At 45.6% G+C, this 24652-nt stretch overlaps 1 protein-coding gene across 2 annotated transcripts in view; it reads left to right on the plus strand.

The window, feature by feature from the left end:
* Positions 1 to 13715, plus strand: part of LOC126354750 (proton-coupled amino acid transporter-like protein CG1139) — a 123420-nt gene extending 109705 nt beyond the window's left edge. For both annotated transcript variants that reach the window (XM_050004628.1, XM_050004630.1), the window contains 2 exons: positions 825 to 994; positions 11644 to 13715. In XM_050004628.1, the coding sequence (XP_049860585.1) occupies positions 825 to 994; positions 11644 to 11900 (427 nt within the window). In that variant the 3' untranslated portion in view covers positions 11901 to 13715. The remainder of the gene's footprint in view (positions 1 to 824; positions 995 to 11643) is intronic.
* Positions 13716 to 24652: the final 10937 nt, after the last annotated feature.

The following is a 24652-nucleotide window of genomic DNA, read 5'->3' on the forward strand; positions in this document are numbered from 1 at the left end:
TCAGTAGCTCGGTACGGGCTTTTGTTGAAGTTTCGAGAACATACCTTCACCGAAGAGTCAAGCAGTATATTGCTCCCTCCTACGTATATCTCGCGAAGAGACCATGAGGATAAAATCAGAGAGATTAGAGCCCACACAGAAGCATACCGACAATCCTTCTTTCCACGTACAATACGAGACTGGAATAGAAGGGAGAACCGATAGAGGTACTCAGGGTACCCTCCGCCACACACCGTCAGGTGGCTTGCGGAGTACGGATGTAGATGTAGATGTAGAAGTAAAGCGTTTCTGAAGAAGAGAAATTTGTTAACATCGAGTATAGATTTAAGTGCCAGGAAGTCTTTTCTGAAAGTTTTGTATGGAGTGTAGCCATGTATGGAAGTGAATCGTGGACGGTAAATAGTTTAGACAAAAAGAGAATAGAAGCTTTCGCAATGTGATGCTACAGAAGGATGCTGAAGATTACATGGATAGATCACATAACTAATGAGGAAGTACTGAATAGAATTGGGGAGAAGAGAGATTTGTGGCACAACTTGACTAGAATAAGGGATCGGCTGGTAGGACATGTTCTGATGCATCAAGGGATCACCAAATTAGTATTGGAGGGCAGCGTTGAGGGTAAAAATCGTAGACGGAGACCAAGAAATGAATACACTAAAGAGATACAGAAGGATGTAGGTTGCAGTAGGTGATGGGAGATGAAGAAGCTTGCACAGGATACAGCTGCATCAAACCAGTCTCTGGACTGAAGACTACTACAACAACAACAAGAAGAAGGAGAAACTGTTTGGAATACTGCACAGAGCGTCCTGTTGTTGCAGCCTGGCGCAGGTGGTGAAACTGGCGGTGGCGGCCAGTAGCTTTTTGTCGTACGGCCTGCAGCTCTACATCGTGGTGGACATCGCCTGGAAGCCGCTGGCGGCCCGCGTGGACCCCGTCCACCACAACGTGGGGGAGAGGACCCTCAGGGTTGGGCTGGTGCTCGGCACAGGTCAGTCGCACGCGCCGCCACTGTGTACCATGCGTAGCCATGTTACGCTTCCCCCTGGACAGATACGAGTGTCGTTCAGTTAGTAATGCTCCAAATGTTCTTTAAAAAACGCTGTTAATATACACTCCTGGAAATGGAAAACAGAACACATTGACACCGGTGTGTCAGAGCCACCATACTTGCTCCGGACACTGCGAGAGGGCTGTACAAGCAATGATCACACGCACGGCACAGCGGACACACCAGGAACCGCGGTGTTCGCCGTCGAATGGCGCTAGCTGCGCAGCATTTGTGCACCGCCGCCGTCAGTGTCGGCCAGTTTGCCGTGGCATACGGAGCTCCATCGCAGTCTTTAACACTGGTAGCATGCCGCGACAGCGTGGACGTGAACCGTATGTGCAGTTGACGGACTTTGAGCGAGGGCGTATAGTGGGCATGCGGGAGGCCGGGTGGACGTACCGCCAAATTGCTCAACACGTGGGGCGTGAGGTCTCCGCAGTACATCGATGTTGTCGCCAGTGGTCGGCGGAAGGTGCACGTGCCCGTCGACCTGGGACCGGACCGCAGCGACGCACGGATGCACGCCAAGACCGTAGGATCCTACGCAGTGCCGTAGGGGACCGCACCGCCACTTCCCAGCAAATTAGGGACACCGTTGCTCCTGGGGTATCGGCGAGGACCACTCGCAACCGTCTCCATGAAGCTGGGCTACGGTCCCGCACACCGTTAGGCCGTCTTCCGCTCACGCCCCAACATCGTGCAGCCCGCCTCCAGTGGTGTCGCGACAGGCGTGAATGGAGGGACGAATGGAGACGTGTCGTCTTCAGCGATGAGAGTCGCTTCTGCCTTGGTGCCACTGATGGTCGTATGCGTGTTTGGCTCCGTGCAGGTGAGCGCCACAATCAGGACTGCATACGACCGAGGCACACACGGCCAACACCCGGCATCATGGTGTGGGGAGCGATCTCCTACACTGGCCGTACACCTCTGGTGATCGTCGAGGGGACACTGAATAGTGCATGGTACATCCAAACCGTCATCGAACCCATCGTTCTACCATTCCTAGACCGGCAAGGGGACTTGCTGTTCCAACAGGACAATGCACGTCTGCATGTATCCCGTGCCACCCAACATGCTCTAGAAGGTGTAAGTCAACTACCCTGGCCAGCAAGATCTCCGGATCTGTCCCCCATTGAGCATGTTTGGGACTGGATGAAGCATCGTCTGACGCGGTCTGCACGTCCAGCACGAACGCTGGTCCAACTGAGGCGCCAGGTGGAAATGGCATGGCAAGCCGTTCTACAGGACTACATCCAGCATCTCTCCGATCGTCTCCATGGGAGAATAGCAGCCTGCATTGCTGCGAAAGGTGGATATACACTGTACTAGTGCCGACATTGTGCATGCTCTGTTGCCTGTGTCTATGTGCCTGTGGTTCTTTCAGTGTGATCATGTGATGTATCTGACCCCAGGAATGTGTCAATAAAGTTTCCCCTTCCTGGGAGAATGAATTCACGGTGTTCTTATTTCAATTTCCAGGAGTGTACATAGACAAACGTCTCTGTTGGTGATGCACATTTGATGTTTACTATGTCCGCAGGAATAGATTCGAACCGTTCTGGAAGGTGGCAGAGCCGAAGTACAGCGTCGGACGCTGCAGCTGATAGGAGTACAGTTGGGCGATGGGTAAAGAAAGTTACAGCTTCAGGAAATGCAGGAACAGAGCTCCACGATCAGTCACGCTCGGGACGGTCTGTCACAGCCACTGCTCCAGACATGCAGAATCGTGCGGATGCCATTATTCGTGCGCATCGCAACTCGACAATTCGTTCCAGAGTTGTCAGTCAGCATTGGAAGTACGACTGCAATGATCGAGACCCTCGGATACTCAAAGAGGTGTTCACGATGGGATCGACGAATGCTCACAGCGGGCCACAAGGTTCAAAGAATGGCCATTTCGTCTGAATTGTTGGAGCGTTCTGAGACCGACGGTGAGGCCTTTCTGTCACGGATCGTTACGGGAGACGAAACCTGGGTCCACCGGAAACAAAAAGGCAGTCCACGGAGTGGCATTATCCTCATTCACCACAAAAGAAGACAACCGCTTTCCCGGAATAGTCATGGTGACAGTCTCCTGGGACTGTGGTGGCGTCATTCTCCTGGATGTCAAGCTGACAGGGTCAACCAGCAATTCAGAGGCATAGCTGAAGATTGTGAATAAACTGAAGATCCTTTCCTGACATGTTGTATCGGACAATAATCCAGTATAAATCTTGCTCCAGCACAATAATGCACTCCCATACACAACTCTGAGAACCCGGGGACACATCGACAAATTAGGTTGGACATCATTGCCTCACCCACCCTGCAGTTCAGAAATGGAACCCGTCGGAGTTCCAGCTCTTTGGGCCGCTTGAAGATTCTCTATGGGGAATACACTTTGAAGATGACGAAAGTGTCAGTCGTGCAGAAAAAACGCGGCTACTATTATAGTATAAGGGCTTTTACCAGCTGGCAATACATGCTCTTCCACAACGTTGTCGTACGACCATAGAACGTGATGGAGACTACGTAGGAAAATAGGACACGGACAAGACATGTTGATGTACGCGTATATTGTCACCAAATTGTGACTCTTAACAACAGATATGTCCTAGGAAAAAAAAGTGTGGGGCATTACTTACTGAATGACCCTCGTACTTCTCCTGCATTCTCTGCGCTATTTTACAGACTCGAGCTCTACGTCTGCAAGTACGTGTCACCTGTGTCTCTCCTTATCATCAACAATGCAGTTATTTCGTTTTCAACTCACCTAACTTCTCGACCAGTCTCCTTTGAAGGATATACTCTTGGTGCAGGGATCCTCCAGGTTTTTCATCCCATGGGAGAAATAGGTCCTGTAAAACTCTGCAAAATACTAGTTGACTGCAGCTATCACTTCCTCTTCTGATGAGAATTTCTTCCAAAAAAGTCGAAGTTTCAAGTTGAGGAACAGGAGAAAGTCACTTGGGGCCACGTCTGATTAATTGGATTGACGAAGAACCAATTCAAAGAGCGATTCATGCACTCTTGCCATTATTATCGCTGTTGTGCCGGATGCTGTATTATCCTGGTGAAAGAGCACTTTTTTGCGTGCCGGCCTTGGTCTCTTTTCAGCCATCGCAAGTTCTAGACAATCCAACAATGAGTCGTAATAGACCAGGTATGGTACTGGTCTTTCTCCAAGTAACGTATGAGGATTATCCGCTTGGAATCCAATAAACAGTCGCCACCACGCTACCAGCTGACAGAGTGGTCTGTGCCTCCTTCGGTTCAGATTCAACAGACTTTATATATTGCTTTGACTGCCGATTTGACTGTAGTGTGTAATGGTGGATCCAGATTTCATCAACAGTCACAAATCAGCTCGCAAAGTTTTGCGGAATGCGATTAATGTAATGCCAGATGCGGTATTGGTCGACTGTGTGCAATCGCGACACCCACCTCCTGTTCTTCGGACAGAATATTCCGCACTTGCACACTTGAGATGCCTACAATCTCAGCAACCTCAAGAATTTTTATTCGGCGGTCTTGCATTACCATCTCATGGGGATTGTGAATAGCTTCCTTTGCAGTCATCTCAATTGGACAGCCGGAGCGCGCTTCCCTTTCAGTGCTTGTCCGACCACGTTTAAATTAATTAATCCAAAAGTAAATGGTCTTCAGTAATGGTGCAGAGTCGGCATGGGATTCATCCAGTTCTGTACTGATTACTGCGGCAGCCAAATCCTTCATATCGAAACGTTTTACAACAACACGAAACTTGGTGTACTCCATTTTCGATCGGAGTCGACCAACTGACCAATTCAGACCTCTGTCAGCAACGAATTGTACGCTGTACATTATTGGAACTCTTGATAAGGTCTTTGGAATAATCAAGATTACTAATCACGACCTAGCAACAAAGATGTTTCAGTCTGTCACGGAAATCTACCAGACTTACCAAACCATCTTTCCATTTAGTTTTTCTTCAGACGTTCCTTTTGTCTTTATGATCAACCCATTTCTATTCAACTTAATATCATAATCCTCAAATGTTCCCTTTATTCTTACGTGTTCATTAGCCTGCTCCTCGATTATCGGGCTATAGGATTGATTCCGCCTGTTAATTTTCTTGGCCATAAATTCTCAGCACATTTGTGGTATCAACAGTGCTTTATTTTTTATTTTTTAATATTTCGTTTCAGGCCAACTTAGGACCGCTTTAACATACCTACTTATTTACCTTTTCCTTGTCCAGAATTCCTTCATTTCCTCATGATGAGTTCTTTTCCTCTGACTTGTCTGTTTGATTCCAGTTGTTGTTCTGTTTACCTTCCTGAATATTTTTGAATTTATTGAAATCTAGCCTGAATTTGCCACTGTCGAGTAAGGTTTCCTGTGAAGTCTTCATTTCTTCGAGATTTCTTTCTCTTGCGTCTGCATCCTCTTTTATCTGTATCTCTGTTTGGCAAGGATGTGTGGATCTTCTTTGTTAATCTGTCTTTCTTCATTCTCTCTAAAGGTCTTTTCCTGACATGACCTCTTATTTTAGGGCAGAATGAATAAAAGGGTGTTTCAAAAATGACCGGTATATTTGAAACGGCAATAAAAACTAAACGAGCAGCGATAGAAATACACCGTTTGTTGCAATATGCTTGGGACAACAGTACATTTTCAGGCAGACAAACTTTCGAAATTACAGTAGTTACAATTGTCAACAACAGATGGCGCTGAGGTCTGGGAAACTCTATAGGACGATATTTTCCACATATCCACCATGCGTAGCAATAATATGGCGTAGTCTCTGAATGAAATTACCCGAAACCTTTGACAAAGTGTCTGGCGGAATGGCTTCTCATGCAGATGAGATGTACTGCATCAGCTGTTCAGTTGTTACTGGATTCTGGCGGTACACCTGGTCTTTCAAGTGTCCCCACAGAAAGAAGTCACAGGGGTTCATGTGTGGCGAATAGGGAGGCCAATCCACGCCGCCTCCTATATGTTTCGGATAGCCCAAAGCAATCACACGATCATCGAAATATTCATTCAGGAAATTAAAGACGTCGGCCGTGCAATGTGGCCGGGCACCATCTTGCATAAACCACGAGGTGTTCGCAGTGTTGTCTAAGGCAGTTTGTACCGCCACAAATTCACGAAGAATGTCCAGATAGCGTGATGCAGTAATCGTTTCAGATCTGAAAAATGGGCCAATGATTCCTTTGGAAGAAATGGCGGCCCAGATCAGTACTTTTTGAGGATGTAGGGACGATGAGACTGCAACATGGGGCTTTTCGGTTCCCCATATGCGCCAGTTCTGTTTATTGATGAAGCCGTCCAGGTAAAAATAAGCTTCGTCAGTAAACCAAATGCTGCCCACATGCATATCGCCGTGATCAATCCTGTGCACTATATCGTTAGCGAATGTCTCTCGTGCAGCAATGGTAGCGGCGCTCAGGGGTTGCCGCGTTTGAATTTTGTATGGATAGAGGTGTAAACTCTGGGGCATGAGACGATATGTGGACGTTGGCGTCATTTGAACCGCAGCTGCAACACGGCGAACGGAACCCGAGGCTGCTGTTGGATCACCTGCTGCACTAGCTGCGCGTTGCCCTCTGTGGTTGCCATACGCGGTCGCCCTACCTTTCCAGCACGTTCATCCATCACGTTCCCAGTCCGTTGAAATTTTTCAAACAAATTCTTTATTGTATCGCTTTTCGGTCCTTTGGTTACATTAAACCTCCGTTGAAAACTTCGTCTTGTTGCAACATCACTGTGTTCTAGGCGGTGGAATTCCAACACCAGAAAAATCCTCTGTTCTAAGGAATATACCATGTTGTCCACAGCACACTTACACGTTGTGAACAGCACACGCTTACAGCAGAAAGACGACGTACAGAATGGCGCACCCACAGACTGCGTTGTCTTCTATATCTTTCACATCACTTGCAGCGCCATCTGTTGTTGAAAATTGTAACTACTGTAATTTCGAAAGTTTGTCCGCCTGAAAATGTACTGTTGTCCCAAGCATATTGCAACAAACGGTGTATTTCTATCGCTGCTCGTTTAGTTTTTATTGCCATTTCAAATATACCGGTCATTTTTGAAACACCCTGTATTTTTGTGTTCCATCTCAAAACACCGTGCCCATCTTTGTTCTTGACTGGATCTAATTTTTTCGCAAGTTTCTCCTTTCTTTCTTTTTAAACCTCCTAATGTCATGTTGCTCGCAGATAGAAGTAATGTTTTCCATCCGCAGAGGATTTCTGATTTTACAGCTGTATTATAATGCCTCAGTTTAACACTCTACAAAAACATTTTTTATTACACACGTTTCTCACTTTCACTCACGCTTTTTCAATTTTTTTGAGTTATGATTTTAACTGCAGATTTTTCATTTTTTGTGTTAGTATTTTGACCGAGATATTTAAAGTTGTTTGTTTCTTGATGTTGCAGTACTTGGTTTTTAAAATTCTTGGTGAGTTACTTTCATTCTTCATGTATGCTCTTTTTTCAAATAATATATCCAGACCTGAAAATCGAAAATATTTTATGGCATTGTTTGCAAGTGAACGTCAGAACTAAAGTCCTTTACCTATTGTGAACTTTTACATTAATTATTAGTTGGTTTGTCTTTGAAGGACCTTCATTCGTTGGATAATGTGTCATCTACCATAACAGAATAATTTAGTAAAGGTAGAGTTTCAGGCATAGCCACAATAACTTTGTTTCATTGTAATTCCTCGCGCGACAATATTTTAAAGTACTTTGAGATAGCTGCGATGTTCTTGTCGTGGTGCAGAAGGCTCCTCCCTCTTACTGTGAAGATGAAAGTGCTAAAATAATGTACTTACTATCGTTAGTAACACACCTCGGAAGTTCATACATTCACACACACACACACACACACACACACACACACACACACACACACACACAAATACTACATGAAGAGTAGTTGGCTTTTGATCGTTTTCCTACCCAGTACAGCACTTCCTTTGGACGTTTATATCCAAATTAACTCTCAGTTTTGTGTCATATCTGGGATAACCCACTGAAGCGCCAAAGAAATTGGCGTAAGCATACGTATTCAAATACAGAGGTATGTAAACAGGCAGCATACGGCGATGCGGTCGGCAATGCCTGTATCAGACAAAAACAGTCTGTCGCAATTGTTAGATCGCTTTCAGCTGCTACAATGGCAAATTATCAAGATTTAAGTGAGTTTCACGGTGGTGTTACAGTCGGCCCCCGAGCGATGGCACACAGCATCTCCGAGGTTGCGATGAAGTGGTGATTTTCCCGTACCACCGTTTCAAGAGTGTACCGTGACTATCAGAAATCTGGTAAAACTTCAAAGTTGCGCGGGTAGCACACGGTCTAAGGCGTCTTGTCATGGTTCGCGCAGTTTGCGCCGTCGAAGGTTCGAGTCCTCCCTCGGGAATGGGTGTGTTAGTTTAAGTTCGATTAAGTAGTGTGTAAGCTCAGGGACCGATGAACTCAGCAGTTTGGTCCTCATAAGATCTTACCAAAAATTTACAAATTTTTACAAAATATCATGTCTGCGACACCGCTGCGACAGGAAAAAGATCCTGCAAGAACGGAACCAACGGCGACTGAAGACAATCGTTCAACGTGACAGAAGGGCAACCCTTTCGCAAATTGCTGCCGATTTCAATGCTGGGCCATCAACAAGTGTCAGCGTGCGAACCATTAAACGAAACATCAACGATATGGGCTTTCCAAGCTGAAGGCCCATTCGTGTGCCTTTGATGACTGCACTACAAAAAGCTTTATTCCTCACCCGGGCGCGTCAACACCGACATTTGACTGTTGATGACTGGAAGCATGTTGCCTGATCGGACGAATCTCCTCTCAAATTGTATCGCGTACGGGTATGGAGAGAACCTCATGAATCCATGGACCCTGCATGTCAACAGGGGACTCTTCAAGCTGTTGAAGACTGTAATAGCGTGGGTTGTGTGCAGCTGGAGTGGTATGGGACCCCTGATACTTGTAGATCCGACTCTGACAAGTGCACGTATGTAATTATCCTGTCTAACCACCTATTTCCATTCATCCCCATTGTACATTCCGAAGGACTTGTGCAATTGCAGCAGGACAATGCGACACCACACATGTCCAGAACTGCTACGGAATGTCTCCAGAAACACTCTTCTGAGTTTAAAAACTTCCGCTGGCCACCAAACGCCGCACGCCGCAGATATGAACATTATTGAGCATACCTGGGATGCCTTGTAACGTGCTGTTCAGAAGAGATCTATATCCCGTTGTACTCTTACGTATTTGGACAGCTCTGCTGGATTCATGGCTTCAGTTCCCTCCAGCACTACTTCAGATATTATTAGAGTGCATGCCTGTTTCGGTTTCAAGTGTGATGCGAACTTCTTGGTTGGCAGCGTCGATGTCTCTTAGAAAAAAAAAATAATAAAACGTAACGGCTACGAAATAATATATTGGTTCTTTATGAGATAATTTTCTTGGTAGATGAAACACAACATTGGATACGACATTTACACAGAGACATCAGCACGCCGGCCGCGGTGGTCTCGCGGTTCTAGGCGCGCAGTCCGAAACCGTGCGACTGCTACGGTCGCAGGTTCGAATCCGGGCATGGATATGTGTGATGTCCTTAGGTTAGTTAGGTTTAAGTAGTTCTAAGTTCCAGGGGACTGATGACAACAGGTGTTAAGTCCCATAGTGCTCAGAGCAATTTTTTTAGACATCAGTACCGCATACCTAAACACCCACTTCATACTTACACGTTTTCTGCACGTAATGTTATGAGTTCTGTACTGGCACAGCTCTCATCATGAAGTAGATGTCATGGCATTCGTGTTGCAGAGTATGCACAACAATTTGAAGAACACGGCACTGTCGCGTTTGTGGAGTATATTCTTTTAGAAGTAGCGTACTTCTAAAACCTCCCAGAAAAATGTGTTTTCCTACACGTAAAACGGAAACGAAGGAAGATTGATTCAAACAGTTAAAACGTATCTTAGATAAAGGTCTAGTGCACCGGTGGACGAAACCATCAATTTGGTTCCAGTCCGGAGTTACCTAGGATTGCCTGTTTTTGTACGTAAAATCCTAATGAATGTGACTGCTTTTCCACGTAAAATCCTAACGGTGCACATACAAATGGTGCCATCAGAAGAGCATTAATTTCAGCCCATTAAAATCTTTTGCAAAAGGAATTAATCGATTCGCACAATTTGTCTGGCCACTAGCTCCGGTTCGTCGCTCAAACATTGTTTACTACATTTTAAGACAGGTGTTAGTGTGGTGTCACCGCCAGACACCACATTTGCTATGTGGTAGCCTTTAAATCGGCCGCGGTCTGGTAGTATACGTCGGACCCGCGTGTCGCCACTATCAGTGATTGCACACCGAGCGCCGCCACAGGGCAGGTCTAGAGAGACTTCCTAGCACTCGCCCCAGTTGGACAGCCGACTTTGCTAGCGATGGTTCACTGACGTCTACGCTCTCATTTGCCGAGACGATAGTTAGCATAGCCTTCATCTACGTTATTTGCTACGACCTAGCAAGGCGCCATTATCAGTTTCTATTGATATTGTAAATCATGTACCGTCAAGAGCGACGTTCGTTATTAATGGATTAAAGTTAAGTATTCCACCAGCTACGTCCGTTTTTCTCAATTCTAATTCCCTTGTCATGTTCCAGACCTCACGCCAGCCTGCGTGAGCTAAAACGCGTGCATTTCGGCCTCCTTCAGTTACACGGTTGGCTCTCCTGCCAACCACAACAGTTAGAATGGCTATGCAAATGGTCTTTGGTCCGCCTAAACCAAAACTCTTCACCCCATGTTCCTAGCTCAAACAGGAAACCAACACCAAGACCCCCCGCCCCCATACGACTATTCTGCGCGCTATAACAATACAAAGGCATCCATGAAACAGTCTGAGTTAGTGATAAATGCGATAGAGATGAGATGTATTCACATCAAAACACACTCTTCGAAATGTCCAAAACTAATACCATACCCATGCATTGTTTCACTATTGGCGAGCTGATGTGCCCCCATTGCACACACAAAAATAATCGTATTTCATCCTCACACAAAAGCCGAGTGCACGTTTCACAGTTTACTCGTTATTAATCACTGTCTTTCTGCAGTTCAGAATTCGTTTCACACACTGACTTAAATGTTGTATTAATGTGTTTATGCACAAAAACCTACACAACAGCCAGTAGTGTGATGCCAAAAGTCAGCATCTTTTATTCGCCACTCGTCTGTTTAGCTTTGGCAGCCAGAAATCGGCTCTCTTACAGCAGAGAAAATACAATATGAGTATACTGACATTTGCTACAAAGCATTATGAATAAAACGGGGACAGTATTTTTATAGGATCGCTGAAGCTGTACCTTTACACCTCAAGCCTCCAGATACAAGTCCATTGCAGAGAAATTTGATTTTGTTACAGGAAACGTATAATGTCGCAGACAATATGCTACTGAATCAGTCATGTACGGTCTTCCTGAAAACACATACATAAGGAAATTATTCTAGTGTCTAGACTACGATGGGGAATCAGCCTTTCATCTTGAAGTAATACAGGGAAGTTCTGAGTGCGTGTATGTGTTTGCAGTGGCACTGGCCGTGGCAGTGCCGAACCTGGGTCCGGCCATCTCCCTGGTGGGGGCGGTGTGCTTCTCGACTCTGGGCCTGCTGTACCCGGCGGTCATCGAGTCGGTGGTGCTGTGGCAGGAGCCGGGGGCGCTCGGCTGGATGCGCTGGAAGCTGCTCAAGAACGCCCTTCTGGTCGCCCTGTCCTTTCTGGCGCTGGTCACCGGCGCCATCTCCAGCATCACGGAAATCATCGAGAACTACGGCCTCGAGCAGTGAGGAAGCTCTCTCAAGGACCTCGGTATCTGGCAAAGGCTGTCCGACACTGCCAGGGCCAAAATGAACATGCTATCGAATCACCAAGCATACACCACCACGTGAATTCGTGTCTTCATAGTTTCCCGTCACCGTCATATCCATATCATCCTGGAAAAACCAACTGAATCAGTGTGCACTACTGTTTGGAAAAACTGAAACACCGGGGCCGAGAGATGTGATCGCAGTGAAATTTATTCCGTTGATTAGGTACATGACACTACACAAATGTTTAGTATTACAGACTGGTACAGGTACTGTGACTGTGAAAATACAGTACAAAGTACTGGCACCCCACGCTGCAATCAGAGATGCTAGCTGTAGTGCCATGGAATCAAAGAACACCTCAGTATACTGCTGAGGAATACTCTGTCACGTGGTTTGATGATCAGATTATCAACTGTGGCTGCAGGAGGACCTGAACGAACAAACTGCAGACTGACCACATCCCAGACACGTTCAAGGGGCAACATGCTAGGCGAACGGGCAGGCCAGGGAAGCAATGACATCCGCCGATCTTCGAAGAAGACTTCCACAGTCACTGCCACATGCGGCTGGGTGTTGTCCTGCCGAAATATGGCTTATGGAATGGTGTGCAGGAGAGGCAGCGCCACGGACTGTAAAACCTTCCTGATGCAGCGGTAGCTGTCAGATTTTCCTCAAGGCGTAGGAGGCGAGCTCGCGTGTAACAGCCAATGGCGTCCCAAACCATCACACTTGGCGTTTGTGCCTGAGTGCGTTCACCACGGTGAAGTCAGTCGCGTTTCCAGCCATCACTGTATGACACGCTGAAGCGGAACTCATGCGAAAACACTACATTTTGGCACTTAACATGCCATGTCGATGTTATCGTGTCCATTGCAGCCCTTTGTGTTGATGGGTACTGGTCAGCGGAAGCTGACGCAGTGGCGTACATGTCACCAGTCCAGACTGCAGAAGCTGGCTTCGAACCATCGACGCAGACATGTCCACACCAGTGACAGTGTTCCAACGTCGCGCCAATGTAATGGACGGTGTTACGGGCAAGCAGTCAAGTTGGCGGTCATTTCGCGCTGTGGTCACATTGTTGTCTACCAGTATCCTGTCGAACTTTGTATGACCGTCATCTATCCACCGGTTCCGCAATGTCACAAAAGGAGAGAGCCGCTTCCTGGACACAAAACATTCTGTTCCATTCGAACACACTCACGTACTGATATTCAACCGTGCGACGTAAGCGAAGTATGACACGTTTCCACTTCGTATTTCGGCTCCGCACTGACTATCCGGTCGCACAAAAGAGGGCACTAGTGGGTCTACATGCACGCCACCTCTCTGCCACTTAAATGACTTATTATGGTTCCGCTGTTCTATACGTCCTATTATCGTGGTATAGCAGACCATTTCTTCTAAGAATTTGACTTTTTACAAACAGTAGGGTATCATTATTCCGTGGACTTGTTGAATGGTAAAAACGGCAATTCATGTTACCTTTCGACCTGACTTGTGTCCTTTATGAAATTGTGATGTATGTAATTTGATCTATGTAATTTTTTTGCCAGTTGATTCAAGTGCACATACCTGCCCTTAGTCTGTCACCTTTAAGGTTCCATTATTATATGTATGGCTTCACTAGTTTTTGAAAAATTGCATTTATAATGCTACATGAGTGCATGACAAAATATTCATAAAATAAACACCTCTTGAAAAATCATCTGCGCTGGTTGAAACGCTACATAGCGAATAGAAAATTCATAAAGATAAAATGCACCACAAGGAAGCTTGTGCTGTCTCCATTCAGGGGAAAATATACACTCTCGTTTTTGTGCTGTAAAATATTAAGGAACGTATTTTTTGTAAAAGGAATCAATGACTTTTTTCTTAATACAGTACAGTACTTCTGCTGCATTCCACTCTCGTGGCATCGTAAATATGAACTTTGCAACGACATGTACTCAAAACATCCATTACTGTTGGATCGGTGCCCTGTTGACATTTCGAAGCAACCGACCCTCGTCTGGCCGCGCGGGATTAGCCGAGCGGTCATGGACTGTGCGGCTGGTCCCGGCTGAGGCTCGAGTCCTCCCTCGGGCAAGGGTGTGTCTCGTTGTCCTTAGGATAATTTAGGTTAAGTAGTGTGCAAGATTAGAGACTGATGCCTTAGCTGTTAAGTCCCATTAGATTTCACACATTTGAACATTTGCCCCTTGTCTGCAAAGGTCTGTTTTCTCTACCACAGATGAAAGGCAGGAGTGTAGAATATCTCGAAAACTTTCTTAATCTATATCTATGCGGATAGTCCCCTAGCAACTGTGCAATGCATTACGAAGCGTACTTCATATCAGTATAATACCAGTGTTCTCCATTTCATTAGCGTACAACGAAAGGGAAATTTGACTGCTTATACATCACTGCACGTGACCTATTTTCTTCCCTTATTCTCGTGACCACTACGTGAGATATTCGATTATGTCAGTAAAATGTCACGTAGTCTTTTTTGAATGCCGGTTCTTTAAAACTACGCTACAGGCTTTCACGTGGAGTCATGAATCGACTTTCTGGCAAAAATTTCCATTTAAACTATGAAACGTCCCCTTTGAACAATTGTACAAGACTGTGCTTAAACTGACACACAATATTTTTAGCGCAGCGCAATCTGACTTCCAAAAATCCCTACGAAAGAATGGCCCTGACTAACAGTAACCTATATGTTTCACAAATCACTTACCTCACAAAAATTTTCGTTACTCAAGCTACTGCAATACAGCGAGCGCCACTACTGCCAGCTAAATAAAAGATTCAAACTACTGAAGGCACTAACTACTGATAGGCATAGTTAGCAAATGAAAGATTTTAATAGAGAACAAACAATGTACTTACCTTAATAGTCATAATATATATATATATCAATTCATGACACCAATTCTTACAAATTTCAAAACTCCGCCATCTCTCTCCTCACGTCCACCACTGCTGGCGGCTCACCTCCAATTGCGCAACGCTATGCGCTGTTAGCATCCACCTGCCGCTGCCCAACACTACAATGGCGAGTATTACAACAATGCCAACCAGCCACTGACTGCACACGGTACAGCCAGTGATTTTCATACAGAGCGCTACGTGGCGGCGGCGTTACCAATAAAAAAACCTAAACAGCCTACTTACAACTACTCCAACATTTCTCTTACACTTCCGTTTGGGCTGTATCGACAGGTTACGATCCTATGAGCCCATCTCTCAATTCTATGTATGTTGTTACGTCTACTGCATAATACCTTACAACTGATCACCCTAACGTCTTGTATATGATTTCTTTATATATATATCTATGCTGCAATCGACGTCACTAATACTATTGTACGTGAGCATCCCATTATTTGAAAGTAAGTTCGACCGGTGGCGAAATGAAAGCCACAGTGAAAATAAAAAGTATGTTTTGTTTACAATAGTTAGCTACACCTTCCAGCTACTTTTCTACACTGTCACTGCTCCGACGTAGATATTTGTGGTAGTGTTGTACTAACTTTCCAGTACCCTCGTCATGTAAGACAGCCGCCTGTGCTCTACTCCGCTTCTCTCCAGTTCGTTGCCTATGCCAAAATGTTGACTTCATACCCAGCGGCTCCTGTGAGCAGAGACAAACATCACAGGGAACCAAGTCCGGGCTGTAAGGCAGACAAAGGAACACTTCCTGTCGAAAGCGCTGCGGTGGGGTTCTCTTTGCCACAGCAGTTTGCGGTCGAGTATTGTCATGGAGACGGGAACGCGTGACAGGTACGTTATGTGGGTCTGCGTGAGATTAGGCGGAACCTCGTAGCGGGCGCTCATACTTGGAGGGAGACGCTACTCTCCTAGGCGTCTATACGTGCTCACTGTTCGCTCAGAACTGGATAGTGCAACGTGACGCTATCGACAGGCGTACTACAGACACTGCCCAACACATCTGTGCAAAGCTTCATCGAACCCTGACTGTCGTTTCAATTTCGCGACCTATCGGACATTACTTTCCGAATAGCGCTCCAGCATTGCTATTTAGCATCTTCCAATTGCTTATACATTAGGATGTGCTCAAGAAGTTCACCATTAATCTTGTAATACTATCAGCTTAAAACATTTACATGGCTTGAAACGTACTTGATTACAAGTTGCATTCACAGAAACCGAACTCATTGCCTTTCACTAGTTATAACTTGGAGCCTCAATGACAATTTCGATTTTGTGTCCTACTGTCCTGCACTTGCCGCGCTGGGTTAGCCGAGCGGTCTGAGGCGCTGCAGTCATGAACTGGGTGCATGGTCCCTTGTGGAGGTTCGAGTCCTCCCTCGGGCATGGGTGTGTGTGTTTGTCCTTAGGATAATTTAGGTTAAGTAGTGTGTAAGCTTAGGGACTGATGACCTTAGCAGTTAAGTCTCATAAGATTTCACACACTTTTGTTTTGTCCTGCAATTTGTATACGGTGCCACTAAGAGCGGAAAACCATGGAAATATTATGTACGTGACAATGAAGCGAATACACCACAAGATAACATGCAAACTGGTACGCTAGAGAAAAAAAATGATCTCAAGATAAAATTTATATTTCAGACTTAACAAAAGCTTCTAATCTGTAACAGAATTAAAAACATTTCTATACTTACCAACATGAGGAAAGAGAACGAGAGAGAGAGAGAGAGAGAAACAGACAGACAGAGAGTTAAGAAATAATATACACCGTCATGTCAAATTTCTGGAATTTATTTATAGCAAGTGTGGATATCATATTTCATAAATATATTTGCAATATATTTGCTACGAAGTTTCATGGGTTCTGTTTCATGCTTTCAGACTTACTAAATTGTCCAAAATCAGTCATTGATGATATGAGAAAATCTGTCAGCAGCTGAATGGAAACATGGAAAATGAATTGCTATCAGAATGCTTGGCGCACATTGCAGCAACACACACATAATAATTCTGGACACTGTTAAAGCATTAACTGTGGGGTCTTTCATTTACATGAAATACAGTCAATATGAAATATACTTCATTCCACCAAGAAGCTTGATAATGGATGGAACAGCCTCAACATTTTTGTTTCATAGTTTACAGTGCTGTGGGTTGTGAATTTTGCGGATGTCTTGTAATGTCGTGACCAATTCTAGGTCGAAGGTGATGTAAGGCAAATGAAGATATAAATCGGTGGGCTCCCTAGGGTGGCACAGATATTTAATATTAGTGCTGCTCCAGTGATCGTGACGGAAGGTTTGAAGTATGCTACTTGCGCTCTACAAAAAACAGAACGCTTAAAAATAAATTAACGAAGATATTCGCAAAATAATTCCTTCCATCGGATAATCTCATGTACGACTGTACAGGGTGTCCGATAATTCCCGTTACAAACATGGGAGTGTGTACATCATATTTTGAAATAATTTGGATAAAAAGTATTAAAAGAAATGAAACTAGTTTCCTTCAAACATATTCCGAGATTGACTGAGTCGCTTGTAATTTGTCTGTGTAAGCAATGTTTAAGTTTAGAGACACAAAATGTTAAAAGAAGTGGCCATGAATCCGTGATGTTCTCATCTGGAACAAATTATCGTGGATTGCTGTTACTAATAAGCAAAGTAAAATATTAATGCATTTCTGTAAAAAACTTTTAATAGATTCTTTACCTGGGCTCGCTAGTAGACACCCACAGTGCAACATCAGTGTTTTGGCCTATTCAATTTTCGCAGCATGATAGTGTTTTGATTGATAGTGCGATAATACAACTAGCAGAAATCAGATCCATATTTGTATGTCATATCGTGAACAAGCTGTCAGAACAAGATACAGAGTCGTAAAAATACATCATTTTGTCGAACGCATTGTTTACAATGCATCAAAGAAAACGGTAAGTGGTCATTAAGAAAATACACTCTTGGAAATGGAAAAAAGAACACATTGACACTGGTGTGTCAGACCCACCATACTTGCTCCGGACACTGCGAGAGGGCTGTACAAGCAATGATCACACGCACGGCACAGCGGACACACCAGGAACCGCGGTGTTGGCCGTCGAATGGCGCTAGCTGCGCAGCATTTGTGCACCGCCGCCGTCAGTGTCAGCCAGTTTGCCGTGGCATACGGAGCTCCATCGCAGTCTTTAACACTGGTAGCATGCCGCGACAGCGTGGACGTGAACCGTATGTGCAGTTGACGGACTTTGAGCGAGGGCGTATAGTGGGCATGCGGGAGGCCGGGTGGACGTACCGCCGAATTGCTCAACACGTGGGGCGTGAGGTCTCCACAGTACATCGATGTTGTCGCCCGTGGTCGGCGGAAGGTGCACGTGCCCGTCGACCTGGGACCGGACCGCAGCGACGCACGGATGCACGCCAAGACCGTAGGATCCTACGCAGTGCCGTAGGGGACCGCACTGCCACTTCCCAGCAAATTAGGGACACTGTTGCTCCTGGGGTATCGGCGAGGACCATTCGCAACCGTCTCCATGAAGCTGGGCTACGGTGCCGCACACCGTTAGGCCGTCTTCCGCTCACGCCCCAACATCGTGCAGCCCGCCTCCAGTGGTGTCGCGACAGGCGTGAATGGAGGGACGAATGGAGACGTGTCGTCTTCAGCGATGAGAGTCGCTTCTGCCTTGGTGCCAATGATGGTCGTATGCGTGTTTGGCGCCGTGCAGGTGAGCGCCACAATCAGGACTGCATACGACCGAGGCACACAGGGCCAACACCCGGCATCATGGTGTGGGGAGCGATCTCCTACACTGGCCGTACACCTCTGGTGACCGTCGAGGGGACACTGAATAGTGCACGGTACATCCAAACCGTCATCGAACCCATCGTTCTACCATTCCCAGACCGGCAAGGGAACTTGCTGTTCCAACAGGACAATGCACGTCCGCATGTATCCCGTGCCACCCAACGTGCTCTAGAAGGTGTAAGTCAACTACCCTGGCCAGCAAGATCTCCGGATGTGTCCCCCATTGAGCATGTTTGGGACTGGATGAAGCGTCGTCTCACGCGGTCTGTACGTCCAGCACGAACGCTGGTCCAACTGAGGCGCCAGGTGGAAATGACATGGCAAGCCGTTCCACAGGACTACATCCAGCATCTGTACGATCGTCTCCATGGGAGAATAGCAGCCTGCATTGCTGCGAAAGGTGGATATACACTGTACTAGTGCCGACATTGTGCATGCTCTGTTGCCTGTGTCTATGTGCCTGTGGTTCTGTCAGTGTGATCATGTGATGTATCTGACCCCAGGAATGTGTCAATAAAGTTTCCCCTTCCTGGGACAATGAATTCACGGTGTTCTTATTTCAATTTCCAGGAGTGTAGTTACAAAACACTTACCAAATATTCTAAATACTATGGATGAGATTAGGTGTCTAAAGTGCCTATTATCTGCACAAAACTGTACTTGTTTCTGAAGAAGCTTCTTTACTCAACAATATATTTCCGAACATTATAATAATTGTCCCACTTGGAAATTATTAAAAATCTAGATTCACTCCAAACATCAGATTGTTTTGAGGATGAAATAAATGAAAAAACGTTAAAACCGTAAAGAGTAGTGAGGTGTAAGTACTGTCTTATACCAAACAAAGCTGTTACATTCTAAGAGACGTTGTAAAATATCACAGATATAAAAATTGTGCTTGACAACAGCACAGACAGTAAAATGAAATCAGTATGTAGTATTCAGAAGGAGATGTACTGAATGCATTTTTGGAAGATTATATTGCTATTATTGACATGAGTGTTTACATACCTGTAGCAAATTCATTTAGTAACAGAATTTTAAGTGAAAGCAAAACATTGTTTCAAGTCATTGATTGATCAGAAGAAAACGCAAATCAGAGGGCAAAGGTAATTCATCTACATTTACATCTACATCCATACTCCGCAAGCCACCTGACGGTGTGTGGCGGAGATTTTCCCTCTGCAGCGGAATGTGCGTTGATAAGTTACTTCCTGGCAGATTATAACTATGTGCTGTACCGAGATACGAAATCGGGATCTTTACCTTTCGCAGGCAAGTGCTCTATCGAGTGAGCAACCCAAGCACGACTCACGACCCGTCCTCACAGCTTCAATTGTATCAGTACCATGCCTCCTACCTTCCAAGTTTCACAGAAGCTCTTCTTCGAAGGGAAAGGACCGGAGTTCGAGTCTTGGTCCGACACAAAGTTTTAATCTGCGAGGAAGTTTCAAGTGACATGTTGTCGGACTGAACTATCACGTCATGAAACGGGTGGCTCTTCCTTATATCCTCTGTATCTCTCTTCTTAATCCATCAGCGAACTCCTGACTCTTTAAAGAATCAGACTCCTGTCTATAAATCAGCTTCAAACGGCTGATTACTTTACAAATGACTTAATGTATTAAATACATTACATTAAGTACACTCCTGGCCATTAAAATTTCTACACCAAGAGGAAATTCAGATGATAAACGGGTATTAATTGGACAAATACATTGAAATGTAGGGTTTCGCAGGGATCGAATGAAGGGAGGAGACACGGGTCGTAACACATCTGAAATGTAACTTACACTGTTCAAAGTGCCGTCAATGCGAACAAGAGGTGACCGAAACGTGTAACCAATGGCACCTAATACCATCACGCCGAGTGATACGACAGTATGGCGATGACGAATACACGCTTCCAATGTGCGTTCACTGATACGTCGCCAAACATGGATGCGACCATCGTGATGCTGTAAACAGAACCTGGGTTCATTCGAAAAATGTTTTGACATACGTGCACCCAGGTTCGGCGTTGAGTACACCATCGCAGGCGCTCCTGTCTGTGATGCAGCGTCAAGAGGTCAAGGGTAACCGCAGCCATGGTCTCCGAGCTAATAGGCCATGCTGCTGCAAACGTCGTCGAACTGTTGGTGCAGATGGTTGTTGTCTTGCAAACGTCCCCATCTGTTGACTCAGGGATCGAGACGTGGCTGCATGATCCGTTACAGCCATGCGGATAAGATGCCTGTCATGTCGACTGCTAGAGATACGAGGCAGTTGGGATGGAGCACGGCGTTCCGTATTACTCTCCTGAACCCACCGATTCGATATTGTGCTAACAGTCACTGGATATCGACCAACGCGAGCAGCAATGTCGCAATGGCGATAGACTACAATCCGACCTTTATCAAAGTCGGAAAAGTGATGGTACGCATTTCTTCTCCTTCCACGAGGCATCACAACAACGTTTCACCAGGCAACGCCGGTCAACTGCTGTTTGTGTTTGAGAAATCGGTTGGAAACTTTTCCCACGTCAGCACGTTGCAGGTGTCACCACCTGCGCCAATCTTGTGTGAATGCTCCGAAAAACTAATCATTTACATATCACAGCATCTTCTTCCCGTCGGTTAAATTTCGCGTCTCTAGCACATCATCTTCGTGGTGTAGCAATTTTAATGTCTTCCAGGGGCAGCCCTCGTCAACTTCAAATTAAAGTCAACACGTTGTTGTGCGTCCTATGGTGGAAGCTGCCGTATGATACGGATCTTGTGCGGATACCATTTGATAATGGTTCGAAGCACCTTGCGTACAGTGGACCACGGGATGTTCTACAGTCGTGACGCAGCACGCGCACTGCCTGACGATCGGGAAGTGCGTGCAGCGTTGTCTGCCGTAGCAACAGCGATTTCATTAACCACTTTTGGTGCAACCGGTCGTCAGCCTCTTCTCGGAGCGACGTCCAGTTATCCAGTTGATTCGAACTTCTTCATCATGCTCCACACAGCAGCTGGAGAAAGAGGACCCTACCGTAATCCTTTCAGCAGGCGAAACTGTCGAAGTTCAGCTGCCGCATTACTGTTGTTTTGATAATACACTTTTACCCACAATGCCCTGCTCCTTTTGCTCAAGCTCATGTTGACACGTCAACAAGTGCTCTGCGACTGGTCAGGTGTGTGAGAGACTATGAATCACGATGACTGGTCACGGCACCTGGTGGCCACAGTTGGAACTGGTCGGTGGCGCTGTGACGCGTGGAAATCATGCACCCCATATTCTGGATATTAATGTTACCAAGTTCAGTACTCGTACGGTAATTAGGTCCCTTGTTATAATTTGTTGAATAGGGAAAGTTTAATTATATGCACCCGGTACATCACTGCTTTCTCTTCATCAACAGGCTTTTGAACGACACCAACCATCTCTTTTTTGCATCTTTACTGGTGATGAGAGATGTTGTGTTTATGCTAACACAAGGAAAAGAATGGTGAGCCCAAACAAAGTAGCAACAAAAGACAAAGATAATGTTATGCACCTGGTGGAACAGCGACGGTATGGTGTATTACGATTTGCTTCCCCGAGATGTAACCATCACTGCTGATATTTATTGTCAACAACCGAGACGTCTTGCAGACGTAGTCCAAGAACAACGACCTGGAAGACTGAGTGAAGTGGTGCTACTCCACGATACGGCCCGCCCACATCCTGCTAGACTGACAAGAAACACTATGCACGAGTTGCATTGGGAAGTCATTTTGCATCAATCTTATTCACCAGATCTTGCGCTCTTACATTTCCACCTTTTCCACTCTCTACTGAACACCCTTCAAGGAACTACCTTTCCGCATGAAAATGCACTTCGAACATGACTCGACGAGTTATTCGCGTCGAAACCACGTGATTTCCACACTCGTGGAATCGGAAAGTTGTCTCCTCAATGGCGGGCTGTTGTAAATAGTGAAATTATTGATTACTAAGGTCTCTGTGATGTGTATCTGTTGTGTTTATTAAACTTACGGAAAAAACGATACGAACTTATACAGCAACCCAGTAGATCCTCATAACGAGCGGTATTCAAGAATCTGGGTAACCCGTACTTTCTAAGCCAAGTCTCTCCTGAGTGAACCACATTTAAGATTTCTTGCGACTAATCTCACCGTGACATCTCCTTCACATACAATTTGTATTATGTGACTGGCTCTGGAGGTTAGCTGTACTTGTTCTACAGTTGTCACTGCTTCTATTGAATTTTCACCAATACCATAAACGAAGGGTAACAGACCTCTGAGCTTATTTATACGCTATACGCTACAGTTATTAGGTTGAGGGTCAGTTTCCAGTCTCTCATAGCACTACAGTATTCTGGAATTGCGATCTATCCGTAGACCACAGCTTGGTGTAGGGACAGTCTCACAGGGCTTTCGAAGCTGTCCACTAGCTCATCTACATTTATTGCAAACCATGCTATCGCTTTAACACTTCATCTCAGAGACTTTGGCCTGGGTGAGAGGTAAATTCTACATTTACTATTTCTCGTGGCTCTCTGAAAGCAGTTGTGTGGTACATCACTATTATTCGTTCGGTAGTTTGATGCGGTGCTCGGGCCCCGGGAAAACCGACCGGTTTTTGATCGTCTTGCAGCCCGTTAGACTCTTTTTTCTTGCATTACCACAAACACCCGAAGGCCGCGAAGCTATCAGCTGCGTATCTTCAGCTGATCGGCATGAGGTGAATGTCTCCAGAGGAAGAAAGCAAGCTATTTGGCGAATGACTATGAGTGTGTGATGAAGCATGTAGGCATCTCAGATCAGCGATAGTGACATGAGAAAGCTAATACCCTCCTCACTCTGTGTGAAATCCCTTTAAACTGTGTGGTCTACCCTTTCTTACATTTCAAGGGGGAGCATTTTCCGTTCATTTTTATGCTACTGGTCAGAAGTAACGTCTCATTCCGCCAACTGCTGTAGCTGTTACTGCTCGTTCAACCACTTGCTTCTTCACATTTCATCGGCGGTCGTCTTCCGTCCCAAAAGTTCTCTGGATTTCACCTGAGCACCTATAAGACCACTACTGGCGATTCTCAACATTTACCAGACATCGTACAGCTTTTTGCGCGGCGAACGTGCGCTATTTCCTGTTTCATTTCAGAGAACACAGCTCTCCGAGTCTAAGCAGCAGACGTAGAAGTGGGCTGGGTTTAACTGTCCCACAGTATCTCATGTCATGATACGTGTTTGTACTAGAAGCATCTGTAAAGGGCACGAGGAATGCAGGAGATGTTTGCCATCGTCCTTGGCACCAGAAGTCTCTTAAAAGTTGGTATATGACGATTTTATGGGCACCCTATAATGAATACGTTGCTGCCTTGCTACATACACACCTCTTACTAAACAGCGGAAACCACAGTTTTAATACACTATTGCCCATTAAAATTGCTACTCCAAGAACAAATGCAGGTGATAAATGGGTATTCATTGCACAAATATATTATACTAAAACTGACATGTGATTACATTTTCACGCAATTTTGGTGCATAGATCCTGAAAAATCAGTACCCAGAACAACCACCTCTGGCCGTAATAACGGCCTTGATACGCCAGGTACATCTGCCCATGCAGCTTCAACACGATACCACAGTTCATCAAGAGTAGTGACTGCCATATTGTGACGAGCCAGTTGCTCAACCACCATTGACCAGATGTTTTCAGTTGGTGAGAGGTATGGAGAATGTGCTGCCCAGGGCAGCAGTCGAACGTTTTCTGTATCCAAAAAGTCCTGTACAGGACCTGCAACATGCGGTTGTGCATTACCCTTCTGAAATGTAGAGTATTGCAGGGATCGAATGAAGGGTAGAGCCACGGGTCGTAACACTTCTGAAATGTAACGTCCAACTGCTGTTTGTGTATAAGACATCGGTTGGAAACTTTCCTCATGTCAGCACGTTGTAGGTGTCGCCACTGGCGCCAACCTTGTGTGAATGTTCTGAATAGCTAATCATTTGCGTATC

Source organism: Schistocerca gregaria, chromosome 3 (genome assembly GCF_023897955.1).
Source record: "Schistocerca gregaria isolate iqSchGreg1 chromosome 3, iqSchGreg1.2, whole genome shotgun sequence".
NCBI classification, from domain to species: domain Eukaryota; kingdom Metazoa; phylum Arthropoda; class Insecta; order Orthoptera; family Acrididae; genus Schistocerca; species Schistocerca gregaria.